A 16,155-nucleotide genomic window follows, 5' to 3' on the forward strand; every position below is an offset into this window, starting at 1 on the left:
TGACTTTTTGATCACCCGGTATATCAGAACAGACACTATGTTTCGTATACAGAATTAAAGGTAAAGGTAAGCACTGTACTTTGTTACGAATGAATTGCTAAGTAATGGAGTAAAAGTAAAGAATTGTGATGATTATAGAAACCTTCGGTGAACAGCGACGAATGTCGATCGTGCAGAAAGTCTTCGTTGTGGGGAGCGTTCTGGAAAAATTCGTACAGCTGCCTCGCAACACCTTCTGCCTCGCCATAAATTAAATGAATACCACATAGTTCTGTGGTACTAAATGTTCCTTCCGTCCTAACGTTTAACGAAGTCGACAACTGCCAACGATCGGCATATTGCAACGACTCAGCCACGCAGGCCGTTGTGGCCTACGTGTTTGCAACTCACGCTCGTGATGAAAAATACGCACAGCGGTAATGTCTACTTATACAGAAACATTGTCTCAGGATGATTTTTTTTTGTCTGCGACAACCGTAGGAATGGACAAACATGTTACTAGACTAATAAATCTGTTAGTTATGTTCTGCTAACAGGATTTTTTGGTAACTTCTGCTATATACGAAAAAAAAAAAAGTTTTGCGTCACCTCGGTGTCGAGAGTTCCGGAACCTGTAGAGATAATTGGAATAGAGATCAACATAAACATCATTCCTGCCCTTTTTATTCCTCATGAAAACCACACATTGCCTGTTGTACCACCATACAGCGAGACCTTCAGCGGTGGTGGTCCAGATTGCTGTACACACCGGTTCCTCTAATGCCCAGTAGCACGTCCTCTTGCACTGATGCCTGTCTGTATTCGTCGTGGCATACTATCCACAAGCTCATCAAGGCACTGTTGGCCCAGATTGTCCCATTTCTCAACGGCGATTCGGCGTGGATTCCTCAGAGTATTTGGTGAGTCACGTCGTCCAGAAACAGCTCTTTTCGATCAATTCCAGGCATGTTCGATAGGGTTCATGTCTGTAGAACACGCTGGCCGCTCTAGTCGGGCGATGTCCTTATCCTGAAGAAAGTCATTCACAAGACGTGCACAATGGGGGTGCGTCCATGAACACGAATGCCTCGCTAATATGCTGCCGTTATGGTTGCACTATCGGTCGGAGGATGGTATTCACATATCGCACAGCCGTTACGGCGCCTTCCATGACCACCAGCGGCGTACGTCGGCTCCCACACAATGCCACCCCAAAACAGCAGGGAACTTCCACCTTGCTGCACTCGCTGGACAGTGTGTCTAAGGTGTTCAGCCTGACCGGTTTGCCTCGAAATACGTCTCCGACGATTGTCTGGTTCAAAGCATATGCGACACTCTTCGGTGAAGAGAACGTGATGTCAATCCTGAGCAGTCCATTCGGCATGTTGTTGGGCCCATCTGTACTGCGCCGCATGGTGTCGTGGTTGCAAAGATGGACCTCGCCATGGACGGCGGGAGTGAAGTTGCCTATCATGTAGCCTACTGCGCACAGTTTGAGTCGTAACACGACGTGCTGTGGCTGCACGGAAAGCATTATTCAACATGGTGGTGTTGCTGTCAGGTTTCCTCCGAGCGGTCATCCACTGCAACATTAGCTCTTGGGCGGCCTGAGTGAGCCATCTCATCGACAGTTCCTGTCTCTCTGTATATCATCCATGTCCGAACAACATCGCTTTGGTTCACTCCGAGACTTCTGGAGACCCCTTGTTGAGAGCCCTTCCTGGCACAAAGTAACAATGCGGATGCGATCGAACCGTAGTATTGACCGTTTAGGTATGGTTGAACTACAGACAACACGAGCTGTGTACCTGGTTCCAGGTGGAATGATTGGAACTGATCAGCTGTAGGACCCCTCCGTCTAATAGGCGCTGCTCACGCATGGTTGTTTGCATCTTCAGGCGGGTTTAGTGACATCTCTGAACAGTCAAAGGGACTGTGTCTGTGACGCAGTATCCACAGTCAACGTCTGTCCCCAGAAGTTGTGGAAACTGGGGTTATGCAAAAGTTTTTTTGATGTATGTATTTACACCCTATACGAACAACTTTATGTTTTCAGGTGGACCTAACAATTCCCTGTAGCATGTTTGTGCGCTAATCTTGTTAATTCAGCAAAAATACACATGATCTGCGCCACTTACTCTCAAAATGTGTATCACCACTTTGGGGAGATTTATACCCCTGTGGTTTCAGAAGAAACCGCACAGAAATTACAAGGCATACAGAAAATAGAAATATGGCAATGGATAGAGACTTGGATGGGTGACATCTGGTGTGCCGAGCGCTCTTGGCGAGTGGAGTGTACTCAGCCCTTGTGAGGTAAACTGAGGAACTACTTGATTGAGAAGTAGCGGGTCTGGTCCCGTAAACTGACATACGGCTGGGAGCGTGGTGTGCTGACTACATGCCCCTCCATATCCGCATCCAGTGGCGCGTGTGGGCTGAGGAGGACATGGCGGCTGGTCGGTACGGTTCGGGCGGAATTTTTTTTTTGAATGGTTAGAGCGATTCTCGAAGTTTACAGCTCACATTTCAGGTTATAAGTATTGGCACTATTGTGTACGACTTTATACAAGACGATAAGGAGACACGGGCTACAGAGTGGCACGGCAGATGTCATCACAGGAAAGCTGGAGCAGAAATGATTAGCGAAGAAGTTAACACAGTAAACAGAAGATTTACTTAATTTGTATTTATCCAAGTTTAAAAAGGCACATTACAAATAACGCAACAGGAAACAGAGTCCAGTTCATACAATACCAACTAGGATGAGACTCACTGTACTAAGCACAAACGATGGCGTCGTAGGAATAGTCTCGAAGTAAAAGTGGGGTGTGTGGCTGCCGCCCCCCATGTTATATCGCTGCTACAAGTGTGGCTCAGTGGGCGCGCACCATTGGGTCCGCCAGATTCCGCCTGACCGCTGTCTGCGTCTAACGGTACCTTGCAATCCCGTTACCAACTTTGCAATGCCTGTGGGGTGACACTACAGACACCATTCGTGAAGTGACAGACGTCAATATGTGCATGCAGGTCACTGGATTCACTAGTACTGCTGCTGCTCAGAAAGGCACAAGCACAGCAACCTACTTCAGAAATCTGTTGATTGGGATGCCTACATGCAGGTCCAAATTATTTAATGTGAGAATACGGAGTGTACAGTTTGGTTACAGGTTGAGACATGCCTGTATCTGGAGTTAGGCTATGCCGCGGTATTACTAATCGAAACTTGGAGAGGTATTCCATCCACTGACGTGCGTCATTCTTCTGTACACATTCTAGTTTTCTTGCAGTCCTCTGGACGTGCTTGTGAATAACCCTGCGATTTACGAGGGTATTTCGGAAAGTAAAGATACACTGTACGCCAGAGGAACAGAAGAGTTTTGGCGAGCAAGTTGGCAACACTGGTGTTAACCTTGAACCGTTAGCTTTCTCCTCGCGATCGTTCGGCAGTTGAACGTTGCTTCTGGTTGGAGTAGGTCGTGTTTAAAATGGCTGCGCCGATTCAGAATCCCGCCAAATGCGAAGTGCGCTCCGTCATACGTTTTCTTCATGCGAAAGGTCAGCGACCAGCGGATATTCACAAAGAAATTGTTTCTGTATATGGGAACATTATGAATCGACAAAATGTAACGAAATGGTGTCGTCGTTTCTCTGAAGGTAGGACCGATGTTCATGACGAACAAAGAACAGGTCGGCCATCTGTGATCTCTGATGCCCTTCTTCGGAGAACGGAGGAAGCAATTCGTGCGAATAGACGTCTCCCATTGAAAGAATTGCTTCTGATCATACTTGACGTGTCAGTGACATCTCTTTATGACGTTGTGACTGTCAAGTTAGGGTACAGGAAATTGTGTGCGCATTGGGTTCCAAAACTGTTAACGGAAGAACACAAAAAGAAAAGGATGGGCTTTGCCCTTGACTTCCTCACACGCTATGCTGAAGCAGGTGATAAGTTCATTGATCACATTGTGACAGTTGACGAGACGTGCGTTTATCACCATACACCTGAATCCAAGTAATAATCAATCAATGGCGGCATTCGAATTCACCAAAATCCAAGAAATGCAAAACGTCGATTTCAGCGAAGAAAATCGTGGGTTCTGTTTTTTGGGACAGACAAGGTATTCTTCTGTTGGAATTTATGCCTCCTGGAACGACAATTAATGCTGCTGCATATTGCTAGTCTTTGAAACGTCTTCGAAGGGCAATTCAAAACAAACGCAGGGGAATGCTGACGAGTGGAGTCCGCTTGCTTCATGACAACGCTCGGCCTCACACAGCGCTCGTAACCAAAGCACTACTCAAACAATTCAAATGGGACATATTGGACAATCTGCCATACGGCTTGCGCCCACCGACTTCCATGTCTTCCGTTACCTGAAGCCACACCTTGGTGGAAAATCATTCCACGACGATGAAGAGATCAAAGATGAAGTTGAAATGTGGTTCCGACAACAGGCGGCAACCTTCTATGACTGTGGAATTCTGTTGTGTACATAGTTCCGTGTATACAGCGTGTAGACAACTTTCCCAGTAGAGCGCACCCCGGTAAGCACAACAGCGCAGGCGCAGCGCTCGTCTGTCTCTGCACTACGAGATGGCGCTGCCTTGGAGACGGACGAAATTCTGCTTCCACCGATCCACGTATTAATATGTAACGCAGCCAATGAGATTGCTGCTGATGTAGAACCTTTTCTCCTTGCGGATCACACTCGCGCAGTGATACCTGAATGCGTGAGGTATTATAATGAGTGTACAGACCTTCGATTAGTTAGTCTGCATTAGTCTGTACCAGTCTGCATTTGTCTGTACCAGTCTATAGTCAAGTTTCAGTCTGCGCCTAATAAGATTACCATATTCCTGTACATAGCCATGAAGATAAATGAATAGACACTTTGTCAAGTATCAGAGGTATGAGAGAATAAGATTAACGTACCAAGACCAAAGGAACTTCAGATTGCCAATTGTAAACAGCATCCAGAATCAAGTTACGTAATGTCAATGCTTTTTATTATTTTAATAAATGTGTGTGAAAATTAATCAAGTTCTGTTTAAAGTTGGTCATTGTCAATGTTCTACTCTAAGTGTGCAAGTGGCATTTCTATCGTCTGACCTAACGGCAGAAGATAAACACGCCACATTAAGACCACATTGCTGACACTCGCCTACTTCGTTAGAGCGACAAGTCAAATAATCTGACGGTGTGTGTACCGAAGGTCTTACAGTACGCACACCACAAATACAAAAGCTTGTGCACCAACTTAACAAATGTTTGGATAATGGGGGTGATTTTGTCGAAAACTAACGAATACCCCAGGTAATAAGATGTAACTGACGTTTTCTAAATAAATGTACTATTTATGGGCTGCGAGCCATTGCATCTTTACTTTTCGAAATGCCCTCGTAGCTGATTGTAGGCGGTGCTGTCCACATTGCGCGTGTGTGTGTGTGTACGGCAGGTTATAACGACGGTGGGGCCGGCCAAGCCGCGGCGGGCGTCGGCGTGCGCGTCGTCGACGCCGGCCGAGCACCTGCAGCCGCTGCTGGCCGCCGCCCCCGCCGCCTCCGCCCCCGCCGCCGCCGCCGCCGCCCCCGCGACCTCGCCCGGCTCGCCCAAGGCGTCGACGCCGCCGCACCGGCTGTGCCTCGAGACGAGCTTCACGTCGCTGCAGAGCCCCGGCTCGGAGCCGCAGCAGCTGCAGCTGCAGGCCGCACCGGACGCCGCGTCGCTGCCCTGCGGCCGGCAGAGCGCCGCCACCGCGGGGCCGCTCGGCTGGGAGTTCCCCGCGCTGCTGCTGCACGACGACCAGGTGGGTCCCCACCACCCTGCTGTCCTCCTCCTTTGGCGACAGTCACGGCAGATTCACGAGCACAGTTAGAATACAAGTCGTCACACTTACTTAAGGATATCAGCACATGGTGCAACAACAATGAACTACAAATGGCTCTGCACAAAACAGTCTAAATAATAATGAAAGGTTCGCTAGCAAGAGATCCAATAATTACAATAAACAAGAACAGCGTACACAGACAACACACAACACGATACCTTTGTGTACACATAGATGAAAGACTGACGTTCAACGAGCACATAAAAGTTACGACCGACAAAGCAACCAAAATAATGCATAAACTCGCCAGACTAAACGCCGCACAGTACAGACTACCATTGTCGACACTCAGGACCTATCACTGTACACTCTTTGAGTCCGTGGTCTGCTTCACGGCCAGTACACTTAGTAAATTATAGGAACACGGTTAGGAGGGGGCAAAGAAGTGCTCTGGTAGGTTATCTGAGGCCTTCGGTACCACATCATTGGCAGCGCTATGTATGATCCATGGAATCTTTCCCATTGACCCAACAATCAGACTGAGGGCAGCCATGTACTGGCTAAAGAAAGGAAGACACGACAAGGTGACAGAGATCACAGGGCACAACCTTAATGATAGACACCAACTTATCGAGTGGATGGTGGAAACATGGCAGAGGGAATGGGACACGGACGACAAGGGCCGTAGAGTCTACCAATATTTCCTAAACATCAGGGAATGTCTGCAGATGAATCATATAAACCCAAGTAGGGGCATGGTTCACTTTCTCTCGGGTCATGGCCCATACCCCATGCACCTGCACCGCATGGGACTCACTCAAAGTGATTCCTCCACATGTGGCGTAAATGGATCACCAGCACACTTAGTATTTCACTGCCCATTACATATCGAAGACATAACACCTACACAACTACAAATACAAACGCAGGATGACATAAATACAGCTATCAGGAATAAGGACACATGGAAGGAGATTAACCGGGTGACAAACGAAGTATCCCAGGTACTGCACAAATCATTTAAGCAATCAAGGCCGTACCACAGATTGCGACCAGAGACACAAAACACATGGAAAATGGAACCGTGGGAGACTACCAGCTCTGATCAAGAGAATGATACAGATGTTGAGGAAAACACAAATTCGGAAAACAGCAACAATACGTCACTCACTCATTGACGACTCTCAACACCAAGAATCTTGCCTAGCTAAGCACCAACCCAGCACAGTCAATTACGAATAACGCTTTAAATGTGCGATGCGGGCTGGGAATGGATGGCTCGAAGTACATTCCGAGCCCTCCATCCCCTGTTGGCTAGACGGGGCCAGTCAGACCCTTTTCCCGAACACCTCCAAAACTTCTCCACTACCCTCACAAATCCACAAATCAAACTCACATTTTAAAGTCCTATTAGGTTAAGTATAGTAGATACGTCAGATTAAGATTTCCCTGCATGATTTTCTTTCATTCATTATTTTAAAGCATTTTTCGTAAAACAAATCGTAATTGCATTCCAAATTGTATCCAAGCTGTTAAAGCATGTACATAAAAATGTGATATCACCCAACAATAAAATAAAAAGGTGAACAACGCAGAAACTGGTCCGCCTCCACGTGGCAGGGACGGGCAACATCGAGGGTGGAAGGAAGCTAACAAACTTGCGGCCACTCATGATGGCTAAGAGACCAGAAAACCTCGTTGGGTATATCACAAAAGTATTTTTTGTGATAAAAAAAAGGACCAGCCATATACCCATAGGCGGCTGGTCACCCACCTGGTTTAACGGAAGAAAAAGTACCTATCCTCCTCTGCCCTTTCTCGCTTCTCAACACGTTTTCATTACGTCGGTTTCTTGTCTGGCTGTCTGTTCGGTGCAGATTTTGTAATCGATTGTAAATTAACTTGCCGATGAGCTAGAGACTTGATCTTTTAAACATACTAGGGTTGACCGTAGTCCAGCTTGGTTTTCCCTCTCCCATTTCCCACTTCGGCGAGCTGTCAGCGACGCAGTCTTCGTAGCGTAGCAGCCGCCGCAGGTGGAGCTTATAATGGATCTTTTACGTTGGGATAAATTTATTTTATTTTTGTTAGATGTTTTCGTTAAATAGCTGAATAAATTGTAATTAGGAATGATTTAATTAAGCAGAGTAGAGAAGATAGTCAAAGAGATGTTCATTGGGCGGACATTGTCGTAATGTAACGTCATAGCGTTTTTCGGTTGTTAAAACAAGTCGTTTGTGTTCCGTTCTGCTGTTCGGTCGTGCGTGTATCTGAAAGGGATTGATTCGGGGACTATCATAAATTTTCACATAATAGTTACGATTTGATGTTCCGCGAAAAGGGGTTAACGTCAGTGTTAATTCAAATTGTGAGCGACAGGATTAGTTTTGACAGATACGTGAAAACGGACGTAACGAAAGTTGTTCGCATATCATACTTGAACGTGACTTTTTATTTAATTAACGATTGCGATCTCATTAAAAGCTATTATCTCATGATTAGGATGAATCCCTCTTTCTTCCTGGACAGTGATCATTCATTAACATTTACGTCATAAGAAAAAGGATTATTAATAAAAGTGATGTTAAATGACAATTACGTGTTATTCCGTTAGTGTATATCTCTGAAATGGCATGATATATAGTTTGTGTTAAATACTGAGCTGAGATAGGAAGTAAATTGAAATTAGTGAACATTTGATACTGAGACTATAGAAGTAGAAGCGCTTAAGGTTTCTATTCTCTAAAATGGCAAAATAGGTACGAACTTTAACTCAATAGTTGACATTATGTATTGCAAAGACATTAGCATTTCATACTTATTTTGACGACGCGCTGTTAAACAAAGCAACGTTGAGTCTCTGTACGAGTAATAAAATTAAATCTAAAAACATAATTAATAACGGCGAAAAACTGTATTGCGTGTCGTCATCTGGCAATAAATGCCCAACCCTGGAGACTTGGGTGGTGGAATTAGAAGTCAGGCATATAAAACAAACTTAAAAATCCATTCAAGCTACAATGGAGTTGGCACAACATGCGTGCGCAGTTATAAGCTCCCATTCGCGTCTCACGCCATGTGCGAATTACGGTCCGTAATTCGTTTTCTGAGTGCAAAAAAGACTGCGTCAGTGGACATTCATTCCCAACTATGTAAAGAAACAAGAGAGCAGTGGGACCCGAATGTGTCTGGAGAAAGGAATCACTACAACAGGCAATAGAAAGCTATGAAACTTCCTGGCAGATTAAAACTGTGCGCCGAACCGGGACGCGAACCTCGGGACCTTTGCCTTTTGCGGGCAAGTGCTCTACCAACTGAGCTACTCAAGCACGACTCACGCCCCGTCCTCGCAGCTTTACTTCTGCCAGTACCTCGCCTCCTACCTTCCAAACTTTACAGAAACTCTTCTGCGAACCTTGCAGAACTAGCACTCCTGAAAGAAAGGATACTGCGGAGACATGGCTTAGCCATAGCCTGGGGGATGTTTCCAGAATGAGATTTTCACTCTGCAGCGGAGAGTGCGCTGATCTGAAACTTCCCGGCAGATTAAAACTGTGTGCCGGACCAAGACTCGACCTCGGTACTGGCAGAAGTAAAGCTGTGAGGACGGGGCGTGAGTCTTGCTTGGGTAGCTCAGTTGGTAGAGCACTTGCCCGCGAAAGGCAAAGGTCTCGACTTCGAGTCTCGGTCCGGCACACAGTTTTAATCTGCCAGGATTTTCATATCAGCGCACACTCCACTGCAGAGTGAAAATCTCATTCTGGAAACATCCCCCAGGCTGTGGCTAAACCATGTCTCCGCTATATCCTTTCTTTCAGGAGTGTTAGTTCTACAAGATTCACAGGAGAGTTTGTGTAAAGTTTGGAAGGTAGGAGACGAGGTACTGGCAGAAGTAAAGCTGTGAGGACGGGGCGTGAGTCGTGCTTGGGTAGCTCAGTTGGTAGAGCACTTGCCCGCAAAAGGCAAAGGTCCCGAGTTCGAGTCTCGGTCCGACACACAGTTTTAATCCGCCAGGAAGTTTCATATCAGCGCACACTACGATGCAGAGTGAAAATCTCATTCTAGAATAGAAAGCTACTCTTCAATAAAGGTATTTGCTGAGAAACTTTTTATATAAGGGAAGTAGCACGGATACTGCATAACACAGAGTAAGTATCATCTAGGTGTCTCGGAAGTATCAGCAAGTGACCAAAGAAAGATCATCCTAGGATAGAACCATAACAAATGACTCAAATGAATCCGAAACAGCCCTGAATTCTTGGACACTTGGTGGACCATGGCTAACAGTGGAGGAACATGACCTACTTCTAAAAATCACCAGCGATACCTCTATATGGATCCTAGGACACCAATGGTAAGATGGGTTTCTCAGAGAGTGACATGACCAACATCATGGACAGAAATAGGCCAAGATCCTGGGAAAGTGGGCCTCGCCAGCCTGGGGACTACAGGTTGTCTCCCGGGATACCCCTCTAATTTACGAAAATGCTGAGAGTGGATGCTCTACTGCTGATGAAAGGGTCGCCCCCAGCAGTGGCGGCGCCGCCTCCGCGTGGTTCAGTGTTGTCACCCCACAGTGTGGCTGAAGGTGTTCAAGTGGAAAGTACGTTCCCCCATAATGGCGGTAGTTTTCCCAACCTGGTTCCCTCGTGGTGGTGGAGAACGGTAGTGGATACTTGGGGAGCACTTGGAGGGAGCATCCGTGATGATGATCCACCTCTGGCAAGGACAAACCCAAACCACAGCTGCCACGCTTGATGCTGTGTGGAGTCCGCAGAGAAACGTGTATCAGCGTACAAAATGTGCGCAAGTGGCGCAGAAATTCAAACATAGACTTACGGATGTCTATGACAAACAGCATTCTGGATGGCCGTCAGTTTCGAATGAAACAATTGCGAAAGTGGAAGAAGTATTGCTGAGAGATCAAAGCACGACGTTTCATGAGCTCTGCGAGATGATCTCTGATGTCAGGAATACCAGCATTGACAAAATTTTGACTCAGCATTTAGGGCATGCCAAGGTATGTGCAAGGTGGGTCCCAAGAATGCTTACTGAGTGTTCATAGGAGGTGAGGGCATCATCTGGAGAGCCCCAGGGAAGTGTGGCAGGTCCGCTGTTGTTTTCTATCTGCATAAATGATCTTTTGGATAGGGTGGATAGCAATGTGCGGCTGTTTGCTGATGATGCTGTGGTGTACGGGAAGGTGTCGTCGTTGAGTGACTATAGGAGGATACAAGATGACTTGGACAGGATTTGTGATTGGTGTAAAGAATGGTAGCTAACACTAAATATAGATAAATGTAAATTAATGCAGAAGAATAGGAAAAAGAATCCTGTAATGTTTGACTATTCCGTTAGTAGTGTAGCGCTTGACACAGTCACGTCGATTAAATATTTGGGCATAACATTGCAGAGCGATATGAAGTGGGGCAAGCATGTAATGGCAGTTGTGAGAAAGGTGGATAGTCGTCTTCGGTTCATTGGTAGAATTCTGGGAAGATGTGGTTCATCTCTAAAGGAGACCGCTTATAAAACACTAATACGACCTATTCTTGAGTACTGCTCAAGCGTTTGGGATCCCTATCAGGTCGGAATGAGGGAGGACATAGAAGCAATTCAGAGGCGGGCTGCTAGATTTGTTACTTGTAGGTTTGATCATCACGCGAGTGTTACGCATATGCTTCAGGAACTCGGCTGGGAGTCTCTGGAGGAAAGGAGGCGTTCTTTTCGTGAATCGCTACTGAGGAAATTTAGAGAACCAGCGTTTGAGGCTGACTGCAGTGCAATTTTACTGCCGCCAACTTATATTTTGCGGAATGACCACAAAGATAAGATAAGAGAGATTAGGGCTCGTACAGAGGCATATAGGCAGTCATTTTTCCCACGTTCTGTTTGGGTGTGGAATAGGGAGAGAAGATGCTAGTTGTGGTACGAGGTACCCTCCGCCACGAGCCTTATGTTGGATTGCGGAGTATGTATGTAGATGTAGATGCGGAAGACCACAAACGGTCGCAGGTTCGAATCCTGCCTCGGGCATGGATGTGTGTGATGTCCTTAGGTTAGTTAGGTTTAAGTAGTTCTAAGTTCTAGGGGACTGATGACCACAGCTGTTAAGTCCCATAGTGCTCAGAGCCATTTTTTGACCACAAACGGAAACGTGCCGAAGCGCCCCACAAATTTCCACAGGCCAATGCAACTGAAGCAAGACCGTTGTCACTGGGGACAATGCCTGCTCCACTACACAGAACCAGAGCCGGCCGGTGTGGCCGAGCGGTTCTAGGCCCTGCAGTCTGGAACCGCGCGACTGCTATGGTCGCAGGTTTGAATCCTGCCTCGGGCATGAATGTATGTGATGTCCTTAGGTTTATGTAGTTCTAAGTTCTAGGGAAGTGATGACCTCAGATGTTGAGTCCCATAGTGCTCAGAGCCATTTGAACCATTTGAATAAATCCAGACCCAAAACAACAATCCCATCATTGGAGACATCCAGGGTCGCCAAGGCGCTGAATTTCAAACAGTCACTGTCTACAGGCAAAGTGTGGCGAGCATTGAAGAACATTGAAGAACCATCGCCTTGCAATCCAAAATAACAGAATAGGCATATCCACGAATGAAGTGCATTTCCAACAGGACAATGTTCGACCACACATCACACAACCAACCTCGTCAATAAATCTGGATGGGATACTATCACAAACCCGACCTACAGCCCACACGTACCCCAAAAGACTTCCACGTCTTCCCTGAGTTGAAGAAACTTATGGGTGGGACACACTGCATAACCAAAGAAGAGCTGAAACAAAATGTTGTAAGCTACCTTCACAGCACAAGGGGATAGTTCTGCGATGCAAGCTTACAGAAGGTGGTATACTGCATGCAAAAATGCATTGATCTCAACATCGATTATTTCGAAAAGTAGGTAACAGCCTAGTATTTCCATACCTGTATTATTCAATGCCAATAAACATTTTTTTTCATTGTGAAAAATGATGGGGAACCTTATTTTACGGACAACCCTCATAGCACAGAACAGGATGACAGTGCAGATTAACTCCTTTTCCTGTCAGTCTGTTTGGTGGGGGTGAAGAAGTATCATAATGCCTGATGTCTAGGCTGCCCTGCAGGATCAGTGTGTTGTGTGGGCTGTATAGGAACGTGTTTCAGTGTTATATGCATGGACAGGCACAAGTGAGGGGATAGAGGGGGGGGAAGAGGAGATGGACAGGCAGGGAGGAGAGGAGAAAATGGACAGAGAGAGGGGAGGAACAGATAGGCAGAGGGAGAGTGGAGGAGATGAACTGAATGATGGTGTAGGGAGAAGATTTGGGGATTGTACAAGGAAGGCGAAAGACTGACTTTGGTTTATTGGGAGAATTTTAGGAAAATATGGTTCATCTCTTAAGGAGACCACATACACGCGTAGGATGCCAGCGTGACCTATTCGTGAGTACTGCTCGAGTATCTGAGATCCACACCTGGTCAGAACAATGGAAGACATCGAAGCAATACAGAGGTGGGCTGCTAGATCTGTTAACGTTGGGTCTGCACAACAAACAAATATAACAGAGATACTTCAGGAATTCAAATGGGAATCCCCAGAGGGAATGCGAAGTTCTTTATTTTGGCAACGTTTTTCTTGTTTGACCGTGTTGCAAGAAATAAAACTTGCGTGGTCCATTTGTATATCCACTAATGTGCAACCACAGCACAACGCAACTTATACGAGTCACTTGCCATTCGACGATACACAGGCTGCAACCGCCTACTGTTCACGCTGCAACAGACCGCTCCTGAAAATGTTAACTAAGTAGTTAGTGAAGCGAGCTCCGAACTACGTACCTCAAACTTGAAAATACTCGCGCATATTCTCATAACCCTTCAATGAAAATTAGCAGGTGCACTTTATATTTGATAACTGTTAATTGTACGTGTGTGGCCAGAACTAATTACTGATTGTTGATTATTGTACGAGTAAGTTCAAAACATTTATGTGACCTAGTACTGCAACAAAGTTTGTGAGCACTGGCGTCGTACTGTTGGTCAACACGTTTAGACAACACATGCACAGTTGAGTTTAGTAATTTGCTGATGTTTGTCAGTGGCACAATCACAAATATGTAGATAATAATTCATTTTCGCATTTAAACAAACTCTATGAGAAACAATACTTTTCATTTGTTAGCAAATATGATATACTTCTATAAATATATAGATAATAATTCGTTTTCACATGTAAATAAACACTTTGAGAAACAATTGTTTTCATTTGTTAGCTAATATGATATACTTATACAAATATACTTCTGTCTTACTCAAACAACCTTGCAATAAAACATTACTGGAAATACAGTCTAAGACAAAAAGAAAAAAAAGAATTTTTCGGATGGAACTGAAATCGGTGGATGTGATTTACATGTGCTGAAAAACAAATGATTACAATTACAGCAAAATTGGGTGATTAATTCAAGTTAAATGTTTCCCTGAGACATATAAGTCTCTTCATTATCTACAATAATGAGCGAAGCAGCAGAAATGAATTATAATTTGTGGTGCGCCCAGAACTCAAACCCAGGTGTTCTTGCATGCGAGGCAGAAATGCTAACCATTACACCACCACAGCAAGTCCAGGCAGTAGTGACAATGTTGTCTATCATGCTGTTATGGTGAATTGGTTAGCATTTCTGCCTAGCAAGCAAGAAGACCCGTGTTCGAGTCCTGGCCGCAGATCAAATTTTAATTCATTTCTTCTGCTTTGATCATTATCGTAGATTAATTCAAGATAAATTGAGCAACTCAGTAACCCGTTGGTCCCCCTCTGTCCGTTGACCAAGCAATTATTTAGCTTGGCATTGTTCGATGGTGTTGTTGACTAATCTCCAGAGGGATTCGTGCCAAATTCAGTGCAACGTGCCAAATTCTGTCGAATTGGCGGTATTAGATCGTCAAAACCACGAGCTGGTTGGAGGACCCTGCCCACAATGCTCCAAACTTTCTCAGTTAGGGAGAGATCCGACAAGCAATAAAAACTCTCGCCACCGCAGGCAGGCGTTATCTTGCTGAAATATAATACCCCACTGCAAAGGGCCAGAGTTTCTACTCCTTGTGCTTGTGCTTGCCAAACCCTACCTTGACCAGCAAGATCGCCGAATCTCTCCCCAGCTGAGAACGTTTGGAGCATTATGTGCCTGGTCCTCTAAGCAGCTCGGGATTGTGACAATCTTACGCACCCATTGGACAGTCTCTGGGACGATATTCCTCAGGAGGAAATCCAACGACTGCATCAATCAATGCCAAATTGTTCAAATGGCTCTGAGCACTATGGAACTTAACAGCTGTGGTCATCAGTCCCCTAGAACTTAGAACTACTTAAACCTAACTAACCTAAGGACATCACACACATCCATGCCTGAGGCAGGATTCGAACCTGCGACCGTAGCAGTCGCACGGTTCCGGACTGCGCGCCTAGAACCGCGAAACCACCGCGGCCGGCAATCAATGCCAAGCCGAATAACTAACTGCATATGAGCCAAAACTAGACCAACGCGTTATTAACTTGCTATATTTTTGAAGCCCTTTCTCTTGAGTAAATCATCTGATTTTTCTGAAATTGTAATCATTTCTTTGTCTGTACCGATCTTCGTCCCATTCGGATAATTTATTCGAGGTGCGTCATTCTTCTTTTTCGGATTGTACGTCTGTAGTGTGTGACAAACGAAAGTAAACTATTTAGAACCAATTCTCATTTTTTGCACCATAGAGATAGCCTGTCTAAATCGTTTTGCAATTGGTTTCAGTCTTACGATGACTTTACGAGACGATAAACGACAGCATCATATGCAAATAACCAAAGACGTCTGCCTAAAGTTTCTTCTAAATCGTTCATAAAGAAAAGGTACAGCAGAGAGCCTTGGGGAACGCCAGAAATCACTTCTGTTGTAACGATGACTGTCCGTCAGGTACTACGAACTGTGACCTCTGTGACAAGGAATCACGAATACAGTCGCATAACTGAGATGATATTCCATAAGCACGCAATTCGATGCACAATCTGGAAGAAACCAGTCGTTTCCACTGGAACGTACTCTGCATGGATGAAGCTAGTTTCTCTCTGGACGGAGAGCTAAATAAACAGAATCACAGGTACTCGCCAGATATCAGTCCTCATTAGATGCATCAATCATAGGTGGTTTTCGTATCGAAAGCGTGAAATACACGATTCTCGTATTCACTGGCCTTCTTCATTCGTGGTACACTAACAGCAGTCTGCTGCCTGCAGTTGTTAGATGAAGGTGTTTTGCTGTCTCAAGATGGGACATCTGGACATTTCCGACTTTCTTTCAGCACG

At 45.5% G+C, this 16,155-nt stretch overlaps 1 protein-coding gene and 1 non-coding gene across 2 annotated transcripts in view; both read left to right on the forward strand.

Moving 5' to 3' along the window:
• Positions 1–16,155, forward strand: part of LOC124712461 (diacylglycerol lipase-alpha) — a 402,074-nt gene that overhangs the window by 344,633 nt on the left and 41,286 nt on the right. Inside the window, exon 15 of the mRNA XM_047242757.1 lies at positions 5,439–5,789. Within this exon, the coding sequence (XP_047098713.1) occupies positions 5,439–5,789 (351 nt within the window). The remainder of the gene's footprint in view (positions 1–5,438; positions 5,790–16,155) is intronic.
• Positions 9,733–9,807, forward strand: Trnal-caa. Its single transcript has one exon. It is a non-coding gene; the product is annotated as a tRNA-Leu (tRNA).

Source organism: Schistocerca piceifrons, chromosome 8 (assembly GCF_021461385.2).
Source record: "Schistocerca piceifrons isolate TAMUIC-IGC-003096 chromosome 8, iqSchPice1.1, whole genome shotgun sequence".
Classification (NCBI taxonomy): domain Eukaryota; kingdom Metazoa; phylum Arthropoda; class Insecta; order Orthoptera; family Acrididae; genus Schistocerca; species Schistocerca piceifrons.